This window comes from Prionailurus bengalensis, chromosome A1 (genome assembly GCF_016509475.1).
Source record: "Prionailurus bengalensis isolate Pbe53 chromosome A1, Fcat_Pben_1.1_paternal_pri, whole genome shotgun sequence".
Taxonomy (NCBI): domain Eukaryota; kingdom Metazoa; phylum Chordata; class Mammalia; order Carnivora; family Felidae; genus Prionailurus; species Prionailurus bengalensis.
This window is the reverse complement of record NC_057343.1, coordinates 70,801,875-70,815,416: the sequence shown is the minus strand read 5'-3', so window position 1 is coordinate 70,815,416 and position 13,542 is coordinate 70,801,875. Positions and strand designations below refer to the sequence as shown.

Sequence of the window (13,542 nt, the reverse complement as noted above, 5' to 3'; positions counted from 1 at the left end):
AGTTGTTTCCTAATGATATGTCTAATTATCATGTTAAGACTATTCCATGCACATGACAATAAAAAGAGTAAACAATTTGTATTTTGGTGTAAGAAAATGACAGATCATCCTAAATGATCTAAGCAGTATTTCAATGACTGAAAAGACTAAAAAGTCAAAATAGGATAAAAGGAAAAAATATGAACCAAGAAATCCCACATGGTTACCCCTTTCTCTAACCCAGATCAGTGACTTGAAAAAACAATCTACATAAGTTAATAGAATTATTTTACTAACAATTCCTTACATTTTCATTCTGTATTATAGCTCAACTATTCCTTTGTCTTTAATGACAAATTTTTCATTTATTCAAAAGGGACGTTGATGCAGCTGGATATTTTTTTCCTTGTTTGTTGGGTGGCAGAAATATTGAGGTTGGGGTGTCAAGGTAAGTGAGGAGAAAATGCTGGTTAACACTTCCAGCAGCCTGCAGTTTTTGCGGGGAGGAGGACAGGCGAGGACAAGAAGTTCGGTTGTGACACTGAGAGCTAAGTCAGTGTTTTACTCCATACTCTCACAGTGCTACATAACAGGGACGAATTTGTGGGTTCAGAATTTTATAAAGGGAAACTACGGGAGGTGCCAGAGCTGTTACTGGGTCTACTGTTCGGGAAACTACCATGTTGAATGACACCACTTTACAATAAATGTGGTTTAAACATTTAAAAATACAAGTGGTGGGCTGGCTCGATTGGTGAAGCTTGTGACTCTTGATCTTGGGGTTGTGAGTTTGAGCCCCAAGTTGGGAATAGAGATTACTTAAAAATAAAATTAAAACAAAAAACAAGTGCTAAGATAAAAATATTTGGTCACATTTTCTTTCGGAACAACACCACTGTACTTACCATAGTTACTGAGGTCACGGGATGCAATCAGCTGAATACAAAAATAGTAAAACCTTGGTTTGCAAGCATAATTAATTTCGGAAACATGCTTGTAATCCAAAGCACTTGTATATCAAAGTGAATTTCCCCATAAGAAATAATGGAAACTCAGATGATTCATTCCATAACCCAAAAGTATTCATAAAAAATGATGACAGAAGTGCCTGGGGTGGCTCGTTGGTTAAGTGTCCAACTTTAGCTCAGGTCCTCATCTTGCCATTTGTGGGTTCGAGCCCTGCATCGGGCTCTGTGCTGACAGCTCAGAGACTGGAGCCTGCTTCAGATTCTGTCTCCCTCTCCCTCTGCCCCTCCCCTGCTCACACTCTGTCTCTCTCTCTCTCTCAAAAATAAATAAACATTATATTTTGTATTTTCTTTATTATTTGTATTTGCATTATATTACAGTATTGTAATCACTAAAACATTTTTTTAAAGAAAAATAAACAAATTAACTTGTACTTAACCTTTGAAAAACTTCATGGCTAGTGTGAGGGAGACAAGAGAGAGGAGGGTTATTGGGTAGGACCACTTTCACCACTAATGGACCACTAATGGAATCACTGCTGTCAGTTCAATGGAATCTTTTTCTGCACGGGGGCCATTGTACATGCTTGCATGGATGTTGACTACAGCACAGTATTAATAAATTCTCGTCACAAACTGTATGTAATGTAACTGGCAATAAGGCAGCAGAGGAAAGGATCTCTATCTGCAGACAGTCTGACCCAGAGTGAAGCAAAGCATTCCTAAGCTTACTCTTGTATGGAAAAGCAAAGGACTGTGCATAAGTGCTTTGAAGTGACAAAAAATACACTAGTGCCAGTTGGGGGCACCTTCCAACGTTCTGAAAAATCACTGATTACTGCCAAACACCGTGGCCTGAGACCAAGCATCCAACATGAGAGATGATCATTCACAATCCTGCAGAGAGAGGGAGAGAGAGAGAGAGAGAGAGAGAGAGAGAGAGAGAGAAGAACCATTGGCTCAGTTGTGATCATGTGATGTTCAGCATCATGCACTACTCGTATTGTAAGACACGGCTAATTTGTCAAGTTAAAATTTATCAGAAATTTTTGCTTATCTTGTGGAACACTTGCAGAACAAGTTACTCACAATCCAACGTTTTACTGTATTTGGTTGCAAATGGACACCGTCTTGGGTAGTTTGACAAATATGACTCTACTAATCAGCCTGGTCTGTGCTAGGTTCTTTTTCCCATCTCTTATGTATCTGTATGTGTATTTTCTGTATATATCTGTATTTTCTGATTTAATATATGGAAATTCCTCTTCACTCTTTCTTTCTTCCATCTTCTCTACTGTTTTCCCATGGTTTATCCTTTGTGTTATTGGACAAAACTGAGCCAGACTCACAACTCTGGTTGTCTTCAAAGAGCTAGGAAGCCCATTTCATTAAACTCCAGTGTGTAAGAAGCTGCAGCTTTGATATTTACTGGTGTTTCCAGTCTGTAAAGTGCTCCCACACTGGAATAATGAACACATGGTAGAGTATGCATCCAGGTTCCCTAGCACTGTGAGTCTTCCCCACCAGTCAGACCAGTCCCAGAAGTTCAGAAATGAGACAAGTTCATTCTAGTGGAATTTTGCTTTATTATCCACCACTTCCTGTAATATGAGGTACAGTAAATTGGGAAGAACTGACAATGAACAGTGACTCTTCATTTTTCCTGAGCTATTTTATTTCTGGAGAGAAGATGAAGCTCTAAATGCTTGAGGACAAAGTCTCCATTTCTCTGGAATCATCAGGTTACCCCCCCACCCCCCACCCCCAATATTTAGACTGGGCTAGAAGAGTGCTGAACCTAGACTAGATTAATTTCTGGTTGTTTATTATAAAGGTCTAGGGTAGGATCTGGCATTTTCCTCACAATCTCAGGGTAATAAATGGTTAATAGTTTTCCAAACTTTGGAAAACCCATATTTTGATACATTATTGCCTGAATAGTGTTAATAGAGTATTTGGGGATTTAGATGGAAGTCAGATAATATCATCTCTTGAAATGATTTCTGCAATCTTTTTTTTAAATGCAATTTGGATTCTCTGTCCTAGAAAAATAATGGCAAACTATTAATGCTGTCCTTTAAAGAAAGGTGAGTAGAATGAATCTGGCTGGTAACAAATTCTATTTAAAAAAATTTTTTTTAATGTTTATTTATTTTTGAGAGGGAGAGACAAGACAGAGTGTGAGTGGAGGAGGAGCAGAGAGAGAGGGAGACACAGAATCTGAAGCAGTCTCCAGGGTCTGAGTTGTTGGCACAGAGCCTGATGCAGGGCTCGAACTCATGGACTACAAGATCATGACCTGGGCTGCAGTCAGACACTTACCCACTAAGCCACCCAGGCGCCCCAACAAATTCTATTTTAAAAACAGGTATCTTCTCTTTTTCCAAGCTAAATTATTAGTCCCTCTTTATTATTAGTTTTGTAGCAAAGCAACAATTTATTATAAAAAGAACAGTTCAAACATAACATGAAATGATGCTCTATGCTATAGTCTAAAACAGTTGAATTATAATTAATGATTATAATAAATATAGAAAACAACTAGGTATGGTAATAATGACTTCATTTGAAAGGATATTGAACGATACTCTTTTAAGTGTACATTATGAACATTTTGACACAATAAAAAACTGTCTTTTCACCAACTTCATAATTTAAAAAATTTTAAATATTTAACATTTTTTAAATGTTTATTATTCTTGAGAGAGAAAGAGAGAGACAGCATGAGAAAGTGAGGGGCAGAGAGAGAGGGAAACACAGAATCCGAAGCAGGTTCCAGGCTCTGAGCTGTCAGTGCAGAGACCAATATGGGGCTCAAACCCATGAACTGTGAGATCATGACCTGAACTAATGTCAGACACTTTACCAACTGAGCCACCCAGATGCCCCTAAAAATTTTTTTTAATGTTTATTTTTGAGAGAGAGAGAGAGAGAGAGAGAGAGAGAGAGAGACCCCAAATGTGAGCAGGGGAGGGGCAGAGAGTGAGGGACACAGAGAATCTGAAGCAGGCTCCAGGCTCTGAGCAGTCAGCACAGAGCCTGATGGGGGTCTCGAACCCACAAACAGCGAGATCATGACCTGAGCTTAAGTCAGATGCTTAACTGACTGAGCCACCTAGGTGCCCCTCATAATTTTATTATTATATTGATCTCTAGTAGTGCCTTGTATATAACAGAGTTCAACGTATTTGGTAAAAGAAAATGTCCAGCTTTAGTAAGAAAAAAAAAAGTACAACAGTCACAGATGCTTGATTTTAAAAATTCAATCAATGCAAGGATAAAATAAAAAAAATGAAAGCCCCCTTCCTACTTCCTTGGATGCTACAATCCACAGGACTGGCAACTCTTTACAGGATACTTTTTATGTACACTAAAAACAGATATGTTCTTTCAAGATTTACCTGGAAAAGATTTTAAACTAATTTTGCATCATTAAGACAGATACAAATCCTAAAAGCAAACCTAACAAGGAAATGATGCAGTAAGAAGTTATCATTAAAAGATGGCTAATGCTTGAACTATAAGTACCTGGGTGTGGCCCAGTCATTTATATGCAAATTTCCAAAACTGGCTGCAATTATATTTCATCTCCATTACCTACTAGTATCATCCTCAATAGAAAGGAAAGCTTTCTTCTTATAGTTTTGGAAAACTAGTGATGGGTTACTCCCTCAAGCTAAAATAGATGGCTACATCTTAAACACCTTAACACCTTAAACATACCTTAACACACCTTAAACACCACCTATCTCCACTCCATGCAGTACCCTTGCCTGGAGGTGATGCTCGTTCTCCTAGAAAGGTGTGACACTTCTCATGAGAGTTGATGCAGTAAAAACTTAGATAATTCTAAGTCCGCTCTGGTGGAGACTTAAAAAAAAATAGCCTTTGGTAAGTATGTTAGTTTCCAAGGTTGCTGTAGTGAAGTATCATAAACTGGGTAGCTTAGCTTAGCACAGCAGAATTTCTTCTCTCACAGGAGGCTAGAAATCTAAAGTCTAGGTGTCAGTAGGCTCACTCTGCTCCACCAAAGGCTCAAGGGAAGAATCCTTCTTTGTCCCATCCAGCTTCTGGTGGTTGCCAACAATCTTCGGCATTCCTTGGCGTGTAGATGCATCATTCCAATCGCTGCCTCTTTTTGTCACAGGGCCTTCTGCTTGTGTGTCTGTGTCTCTTCTCTTCTCAAAAGGGCACCAGTCACATTGGTCCAGTATCCAGTATGCCAGTATGACCTCCCTCTTTTTTTTTTTTAGTAGGCTTTACACTCAACGTGGGGCTCAAACTCAAGACCCTAGGATCAAGAGTCCCATGCTCTTACCAACTGTGCCAGGCAGGCACCCTCAGTATGACCTCATTTTAACTTGATGCCATCCACAAAGATCCTATTTGCAAATTAAGGTCACATTCACAGGTACCAGTGTTAGGACTCCAATATGTCTTTTTAGGGGACACAATTCAACGCGTAACAGAAGGAACAAGTTTCTGCTCAAACTTAAACATGAGAAATGTCCCATTTGTTAATGACACACTTCATCAGGAAATAACGGCTCAGCTCTGGGTTGCTGGGAAAATCGATATTCCTAGCTCACATGTTCCATGCCTCCTTCTCTATTAGAACTTGCACTTGAAGGGCACTTGGCTGGCTCAGTGAGTAGAGCATGAGTCTCTTGATATTGGGCTTGTGAGTTTGAGCCCCAGGTTGGGTGTAGAGATTACTTAAAAATAAAATCTTAAAAAAAAAAAAAAGAATTTGCACTTGATTAGACATTGTCAGTGACTACTGTCAGCACCTTACACATCATCCTCTGTTTCCTAAATGAAAATCTGCCTGTTCTAGAATCTATTGAATTAGTAAGCAAGCAAAGAATTCAGAACTGATATACACATGGATGAAATTAGGAGAAGGTTTGGGGAACTCCTCACTTTCTGGACATGTTCTTTTCTTTTTTTCTTAAAAAATTTTTAAAAACATTTATTTTTGAGACAGAGCATGAGTAGGGGAGGAGCAGAGTGAGAGGGAGACACAGAATCTGAAGCAGGCTCCAGGCTCCCAGCTGTCAGCACAGAGCCCCTTGTGGGTCTCAAAATCACAAACTGTGAGATCATAACCTAAGCCAAAGTTGGACGCTTAACCGACTGAGCCACCCAGGCACCCCTGTTCTTTTCTTTATTTATATGTCTCTTAAAACAAAAAGGGGAAGAAAGAAAAAAAAGAAAACCCCATAACCTTGCATGCTTTTGCTGGTTTTTTTTGTTTTTTTGTTTTTTGTTTTTTTTTTAACATTTATTTACTATTGAGAGAGAGAGAGGCAGAGAGTGAGCAGGGGAGGGGCAGAGTGAGAGGGAGACACAGAATCTGAAGCAGGTTCCAGGCTCTGTGCTGGCAGCTCAGAGCCCGATGTGGGGCTGGAACCCACAAACCGCGAGATCATGACCTGAGAAGTCTGACGCCGAACCGACAGAGCCACCCAGGCGCCCCCTTTTGCTGTTTTTAATAAACAAAAATATGATCTGTTTGCCTTCTTCGGAAGTAGAAATGGTCTAGAGAGCCAAGGTAACATAGTGGGGTAAAGGTTTGTGCTGTCTGGGACTACTTCAGGAGTCAGAAGCCGAAAGGGAAATCTTAATTTAGGATTCTCAGACTAGCATCTAATAGTTTAGGTAAGAATAGAGCTGACATACCCCAGTGTAGACCAGACGAAGTGCACGCTCATACAGAACAGCACAAGTTTCCCCCAAGGGCTGGAAGATACGGGCCTGCATCTACCCGACTTTGTTGGGGTCACCCAGTTCTACTCTTGGAACAGGAGAGGACTGGGAAATGTCTAGGCTATTCCCTTATTTCGCAGAGGAGGAAATGGGTTAGTGTGTAATTGTTTTTGTTATCACACATGACTTGTTTTGTGTATCTTTCAGCCTGTTAGGCTCACTCAAGTGCCACATCCTGCATTCCAACCTCCTAGGAAAACAATCCAATTCAGCAAGCTTCTATTGGGCGCTAACTGCATGCCTAACCTCCAGTTTTATTATATGCTAGACCCGCCCATTAAGTCCTGAACGGTGGTGTTTTGCTTTCTGCACGAGATTGCTAGTTTTTCCTACCGCTTTAAGATTCCGATGTAGGCCAGTGTTTGGCTTTCTGGTGGGGTGGGACGCAATGGGCAGCCTCCTACGTCGCGAAGACAGCGATTAAGACGCCTCCAGGCACTTAGGCTTGAGCGCCGGCGGCGATTCCTCCCGAGGCCTGTTCCAAGCTACCACCTCGCGCTGCGGAATCCGACCCGGCAGGTAAGGAGCTGTCCATCAGCAGACAATGGGCGTGGCCTGAAAAGACCGGCCAATCAGAGGCGCCGCCTTTAAGATGGGCTCCCCGCCGCGGGAACCCGCCCAAACCCAAACCACTGAGCATGCGCTCTGGGCCCAGCGCAAATTCCCTCCTCCCTGGGCGCCCTCTCTCCGGCGGGGTCAGAGTTAGGCTGCTCGGGATTTCCTCAGAAAAGAGGGAAAAAGGAGACACGGCGGTGGGGCCCCTTAGGGACAAGAAAGTGGGAAAGTCTGTGAGAGGAAGCTCCTCAGATCGATGGCTGTCGCTAGCAGCCGCCAGCTCCTGGGTCTCGTGGGGCTAGCAGGCCGGCGCTTCTGGGTTTCCCGGGCTCCGCGCCTCGCGTTCCCGTCCGGCCGCGGAAGGGCGGCAGGAACGCTTGTGGTGTCACTTCAGCCTCTTGCAGGTTATAGTCCTCAGTTTACACAAGAGATAGGCCAGCCTCAGAAGTTTTGATCCCGCCCAAGGTGACGCAGCAGGTCGCCGTTGCGGGGCCGGGGTCTGCGGGACTCGCAGCGGCTGTACCGGCCTGCGCCGCCCCTCACCCGGGGACGCTCCCTTCGGTTCACAGAGGCTCCTCGCCGTTCGCACCACGCTTCTGGGGGCGGAATGGTGGTTTTAGGCCGAGAAGCGCCAATGCGAGTGCGTGTGGCGCTCTAGGCAGGGTCCCAGACAGGGCGCTCCCTCCGGGCCCGCCCGACCGCTTTTCTGTCCAATGGCCCTGTGCTCTCTAGGTGCAGCATAAAGCCCACCTTCCTGAGACCCCAGACGCCCCCGGCCCAGAGGGGGCGTGGTGCCACGGAGCCCGCACCCTGCCGCTGACCGCAGGGTCCCATTAGACAGGCGCTGGTTTCGGGAACTCGGTCCCGCTCCAGCCCCGGATTGTGCGCCAAGTCGGCGGCGTGCGCGGCCCTCACCTCGGGTCTTCGGACGTGCGGCCCGAGAAGCGCAGGCGCCCCCACCTGTCCCGCAGCCCAGCGTCCGGTCAGCTCGCTCCCGCCGTGCGGCGCCTACCGGGCCGACCTGCCGGGCCCGCCGTCCCGCCGCGCCGGCCCCTCCTCCGTCCGCCCCGCCCCGCCCCGCGCCGCGCCGGACACCCCGCCCCGAGGAGGCGGCCCGGCAAGCGGCCGCCGAGGGAGGCTGGTGGCATGGGGGAGCCGCCGCCGCCGCCGCCACAGTCACGGTCGCGCCTAGCGAGCCCGGGCGTTGCTCTGAGCGCGGGGGACCGCGGACGCCTGGGGGGGCGCCTCGGGGCGTGACACGGTGCGGAGGGCGCGGCCCCGGTTGCCCCGCCAGGACGAGCGGCGAACGGCAGGGGGAGCGGGCGGGCGGCAGCCCCGGGAGCTGCCTGCGGGCCAGGCCCGGCGCCCAAGGCGCACCTGGCGGCGGCGCGGCCGGGCCGGACCGCGGGAGCAGGCGCGGCGGCGGCAGAGGCGGCGAGGATGTCGCAGCCGCCGCTGCTCTCTGCCTCGGCGGAGACTCGGAAGTTCACCCGGGCGCTGAGTAAGCCGGGCACGGCGGCCGAGCTGCGGCAGAGCGTGTCGGAGGTGGTGCGCGGCTCGGTGCTCCTGGTGAGTGTGGGACCACAGATGGTGGGAGGCGGGCGGGCGGCCACCTCCTCCACGCTCCTCTAAGTCGGTCGGGCCCAGGCCGAGCTGCCCGACTCAGCTAGGACCGCAGGATTAAGAGGTGGTGGATGCTGCACAGGGGAGAAGGGAAGGTCCCGGAGGGGCAGCAACTTCCACATCCCCACCCTGAGTCCGGGGTTCCTCTCCCCACTACTGCTGCCCCTTCCCTCCTGGGAATTTCCTGCGAGTGAGATCGCCATCTCCCTCAACTAGTCCCCTCCCACCCCGAAGTTTACCTCCTTCTGCCAAATGGGGCTTTACTCTCCTTTGCCCCCGTTTCTCCCGCAGTCCCCTGCTCTTCCGGTATTCAGGAGGGGCTTGACACCTGTGGCCTGGAGGGACGCAGGGGAGTGGAGGTGGGGGCTTCCTTTTTCAGTCCAAAACCCTGGGTAAGAGGTGGCCCTGCGTACCCTTTGGGTGGGCTGAGCTCCAGAAGGGAAGCGGTTCCGCCCCCTCCCCTTAAGCCGGCTTCCTGAGGTTTGGCCTCCTCTTCGGAAGGGTTAGGGGGCGTGATAGAAACCCTTGGTAATTTCAGCACTGGTGCAAATTACTATGGAGTTTGGGGATTTGAAGCAAGCGAAGCAATGAGGTCCAAGATTAATCGGGTTGTAGCAGAACATCTTTAAAGAATAGGCCTCTGGGTGTAGGATGATGAAGTTTTAAATCGACTTCTCCACAGCCAGGGCTGGTCCTGCTATATTTGGAAACGCAGTACATCCAGATCACTCAGATGGCTCGGGAGAGGAGCGACTTTTGATGGCAGCATGTTCTCTGGGGCAGCTGGAAACTTTTAGCTGCTCCTTGCATCGTCGTTGGCATTTGTTTTCTGGAAGGGGGCTTGTTTGTGGGCGGGTGACTCGTGTTTGTTGGAACGATGCGGGAAGATGGGCCTTGGAAGTGATTGTCTGTGCTTTGTGGCCCTCTGTGTAGGGTATTGTCCAGTGGAGTGCAGGTCCCTTGACACAGGAGCTGGGGCATCTTTCTGGTGGCAGATAGATGCCCTTCCTGGGCAGACACAGGATGACATGAATGACGTTTGTGGAGATTGGAGATGAAACTTTGCTGATTTCCGTGTCCAGCTTGCTTAGTTTGATTTTTCTCTCAGTTGACAGCTCTGCCAGATCACCCCAGATTCCTCAAACTCCAACCAGTCCGTCCGTAATAAAATAGGGATTTTATTTTGCTTTTCTACTGCACTTGATCAGTGGGTGGTAAGAGTAGAGTAGGAGTTGGGAATAGACTAGAACCTGGCTTCTCCTCCATAACCCAAACTGACTTCTCTTCCTTTCGTCTAAGGAGGACTTCCTGCATCCTCTTGATTTTTGCCATTGTATGTGTGTTAAGGATAAAGCCTGCAACATCTGTGGCGTCTTTTCTGTTCTCACGTGAAATTTAGTTCTTTGAACCGGGAGCCACTGCCCTCAGCAGGGATTTGAGGCAAAAGAAGAGTAAGTAAAACATGACCGTGCCATGATTTCCAAAGTTCTGGCAGAGTTGAACTGAAGAGGAGGTTCTAGTTTAATGACCATCAGGTTGAGCACAGAAGTGCCAATATAGGCACAACCTTGCAACAGATGTAGATGTGCAACATTCCTTGAGTATCTGCCCTTCCCACTGGAGGATGGCCTACTGATAGTGACCTGGTAGTGTCCATTCCCATGTCTGACACACTTCCGTGGTACCTCACGACACTTTACTGGTACATCTGTTTTCCCTGGCACCCTCCGGCACGGACCGTCAGATGCCTGGCTGGTGTCTCAACTCTTAGTGTCCTCTGTGGGTGGTCACTTGTATGATGAAACAAATACAAATTGCAGGAAAGCTGGTGTCCTCGCTGGGGCATTTGAGGGGCCCCCAAGCTGAATGGGAAGTGCATTGCAGTGGTTCTGCATTGCAGAAGGAGGAATTGGAGACAGTTTATAGATCCTAAAAATAACCCATTAACCTCACTCTTTTCACCTCCTCCCAGGCAGTCTGCTACCACCTTCTTCTTCATGCTCCCCAGTGTCCATCAGGAAGCCACAGTAGGTGCTCCTGCCAAATAAGTTCTGGTCTGGCTTTGGTCTAGGAGGACATAAGGAGGTGCCCCTAATCCTTGCAGGAGGCAGAACAGCAACCAAGCCACGGTTTGGAGTCCCATAGTCTAATGATCCATGCTTAGATGGAAGTATTACTCTGCTCTGCCTTTTTTTTTTTTTTTTTTAATGTTTTTATTTTTGAGAAAGCACAAGCTGGGGAGGAGCAGAGACAGTGGGACAGAGAGGATCTGAAGCCAGCTCTGTGCTGACAGCAGCGAGCCCCATGTGGGGCTTGAACTCACAAACTGTGAGATCATGACCTGAGCCAAAGTCAGACATTCAACCAGTTCAGCCCCCCAGGCACCCTTCTTTTTTTTTTTAATGTTTTATTTATTTTTGAGAAAGTGCAAGTGGGAGAGAGGCAGAGAGAGAGGGACAGAGGATTGTTCTGTCTTTGACAACTTGGGTCAGTGCTAACACAATGCCTACAGCATAGTAAATGCTCAATAAATACTCTTAACTAGCTGACTAATAAAGCAATTTTGCAGATGGGGTAAGATTAGTTAAAAATGTGCTAGGAGAACTGGACAGCAGTATGCAGAAGAATGAAACTAGACCACTTTCTTACACCATTCACAAAAATAAACTCAAAATGGATAAAGGACCTGAATATGAGACAGGAAACCATCAAAACCCTAGAGGAGAAAGCAGGAAAAAACCTCTCTGACCTCAGCCTCAGCAATTTCTTACTTGACACATCCCCAAGGGCAAGGGAATTAAAAGCAAAAATGAACTATTGGGACCTCATGAAGATAAAAATGAAGGGAATATGGATATAACTAGTTCTTCACTTGCTTCTAGTACTGGTAAGTGGCTGGTAGTGAGATCAGAAACAACAAAATTAATAGTTTAGTGGGTACTAAAGGCTGCTGTTTAAAAACAAACTTTAAATGTGAAAGTGAGACGTGCTTATAAGTTTTTCATTGTTTGATAGCTTCATTTTTCATAGGCTCAGGTTTGCGGGCCTTTAAAAATGATTTTGTATTAATTCAAAGAGCTTGAAAATAAACATACAAAAAAGTGGAGAGAATAGTATAATGAACCCTCATAGTCTACCACACAGATTCAATAATTATCAAGATTTTACCTAAGTTTGCTTCAACTGTCCATTTTTTATTTTGTGTATGTGTGTATGTTTGTGAATTCCGGGTCTCTTGTCCTTTCTTCCCATACTCCTAGTACATATTGTTAAAAATAAGGATATTTTGTATGGAAGTATAATGCCATCATGCCATCAACATAATGCCATCAACAGTAATTGTTGATATACTCTTCAGGTTTCCCAGATTGCTTAAAAAACATCTTTGATAGGTAATTTGTTCTAATCAGGATTTAAATAAGGTTTGCAGACCTTTTCAAATGTGGTTAGCTCTTTCTTTTTTCATCTTTCTTTCTTTCTTTCTTTCTTTCTTTCTTTCTTTCTTTCTTTCTTTCTTTCTTTCTTTTTTTTTTTAAGGTAGGTTCCACACCCAATGTGGGGCTTGAACTCATGACCCTGAGATCAAGAGTCACATGCTCTACTGAGTCAGCCAGCTGCTCTGGTTCTCTCTTTCATGAGGCTTAGAATTATGGTAGTGAGGACCCTATCTGGGGTTAGGAGTCCTGGGTTTTAATCCTAAAGGCTTAGTAGTTTAGACCATGGGCTCTGGAGGCAGAGCATGTGGTTTGTAAGTCAAGCTCTGCCCCTTACCAGATGGGCAGTCTTAGGCATATAACTTAAACTTGCTGTGCCTCAGTTTCCTTATCTGTGGAGTAGAGATAATAACCGTACTTATTTTTTTTAGGGTTGGTTGGGAGGATTAAATGAGTAATATAGAGAAAGCTCTTTGACAATGCCTGGCATATATTTGACCAATCACTTAAGTCACGCTGTGCTGTTGTGTAACTTATCTGAACTTTAGGGCTCCATTATATTAAATGAGGTGCTGTACTAGGTTGTTCCTAGAGGCTCTTTCCTTATCAACAGGCTTGAATTCTAAGTTGCTTTTTATGATTAGTAGATGTATTGCTAGTAATCGTCTTGGTTGTGGGAAAAGTAATTTATGAGTTTGGCTAATGAAGGAAGAGTCCTCACAATTCCAGAATTAGTTTTCCATGATTTAGAATAGTTGGGAGGGCAGGGCAGTACATTCAAAATATATGCAAGCTCAGAAGAAAACCTTCCCCGAGACAGGCTGAGTTGTGATTGCTTTTGGAGCTCCTGAAAGCATTTTACCTTGCTTGAGTCTTTCAGATTTATTAAAGATAGCATCATAATGGCCTAGATCTAACGGACTGTATCACCCAAGGCCTAAAAATATCCTTTCTCTGAAAGATTTGTGTAAATATTGTGACATGGGCCTTTGTGTGGGTTTACCAGGTATATGAACTTGGGTATTGATGCCTGCCTGGGTCACCTGGCTGCCAACTTCCTTATTGATCTTATCTCTGTATGTTCAGCTTCAAACTCTCCTTCCATGTCAAGCCCCTGCCAGTGATACTATTCCATGCCCTTCATCCAGCAGTATGAAATGAAATGAAACCGAGTCAGGTCACTAAATTTTCCTTTGTGTTACTGGCAGAGGATG

General features: G+C 45.8%; 1 protein-coding gene and 1 long non-coding RNA gene across 6 annotated transcripts in view; one reads left to right on the top strand and one right to left on the bottom strand.

Annotated features, from left to right (window-relative positions):
• Nucleotides 1-1,570: 1,570 nt before the first annotated feature.
• Nucleotides 1,571-8,318, bottom strand: LOC122484276. The gene is made up of 3 exons (XR_006297561.1): nucleotides 8,187-8,318; nucleotides 7,050-7,271; nucleotides 1,571-1,844 (listed from the first exon to the last, which is right to left on the bottom strand). It is a non-coding gene; the product is annotated as an uncharacterized LOC122484276 (long non-coding RNA).
• A 297-nt stretch (nucleotides 8,319-8,615) lies between these two features.
• Nucleotides 8,616-13,542, top strand: part of DOCK9 (dedicator of cytokinesis 9) — a 291,625-nt gene continuing 286,698 nt past the window's right edge. For 2 of the 5 annotated variants that reach the window (XM_043582155.1, XM_043582080.1), the window contains exon 1: nucleotides 8,660-8,840. In XM_043582155.1, coding sequence (XP_043438090.1) covers nucleotides 8,712-8,840 — 129 coding nt within the window. In that variant the 5' untranslated portion in view covers nucleotides 8,660-8,711. Of the gene's footprint in view, nucleotides 8,841-13,542 lie in introns of all 5 variants that reach the window. The other 3 variants (XM_043582242.1, XM_043582226.1, XM_043582204.1) reach the window with 2 other exon arrangements.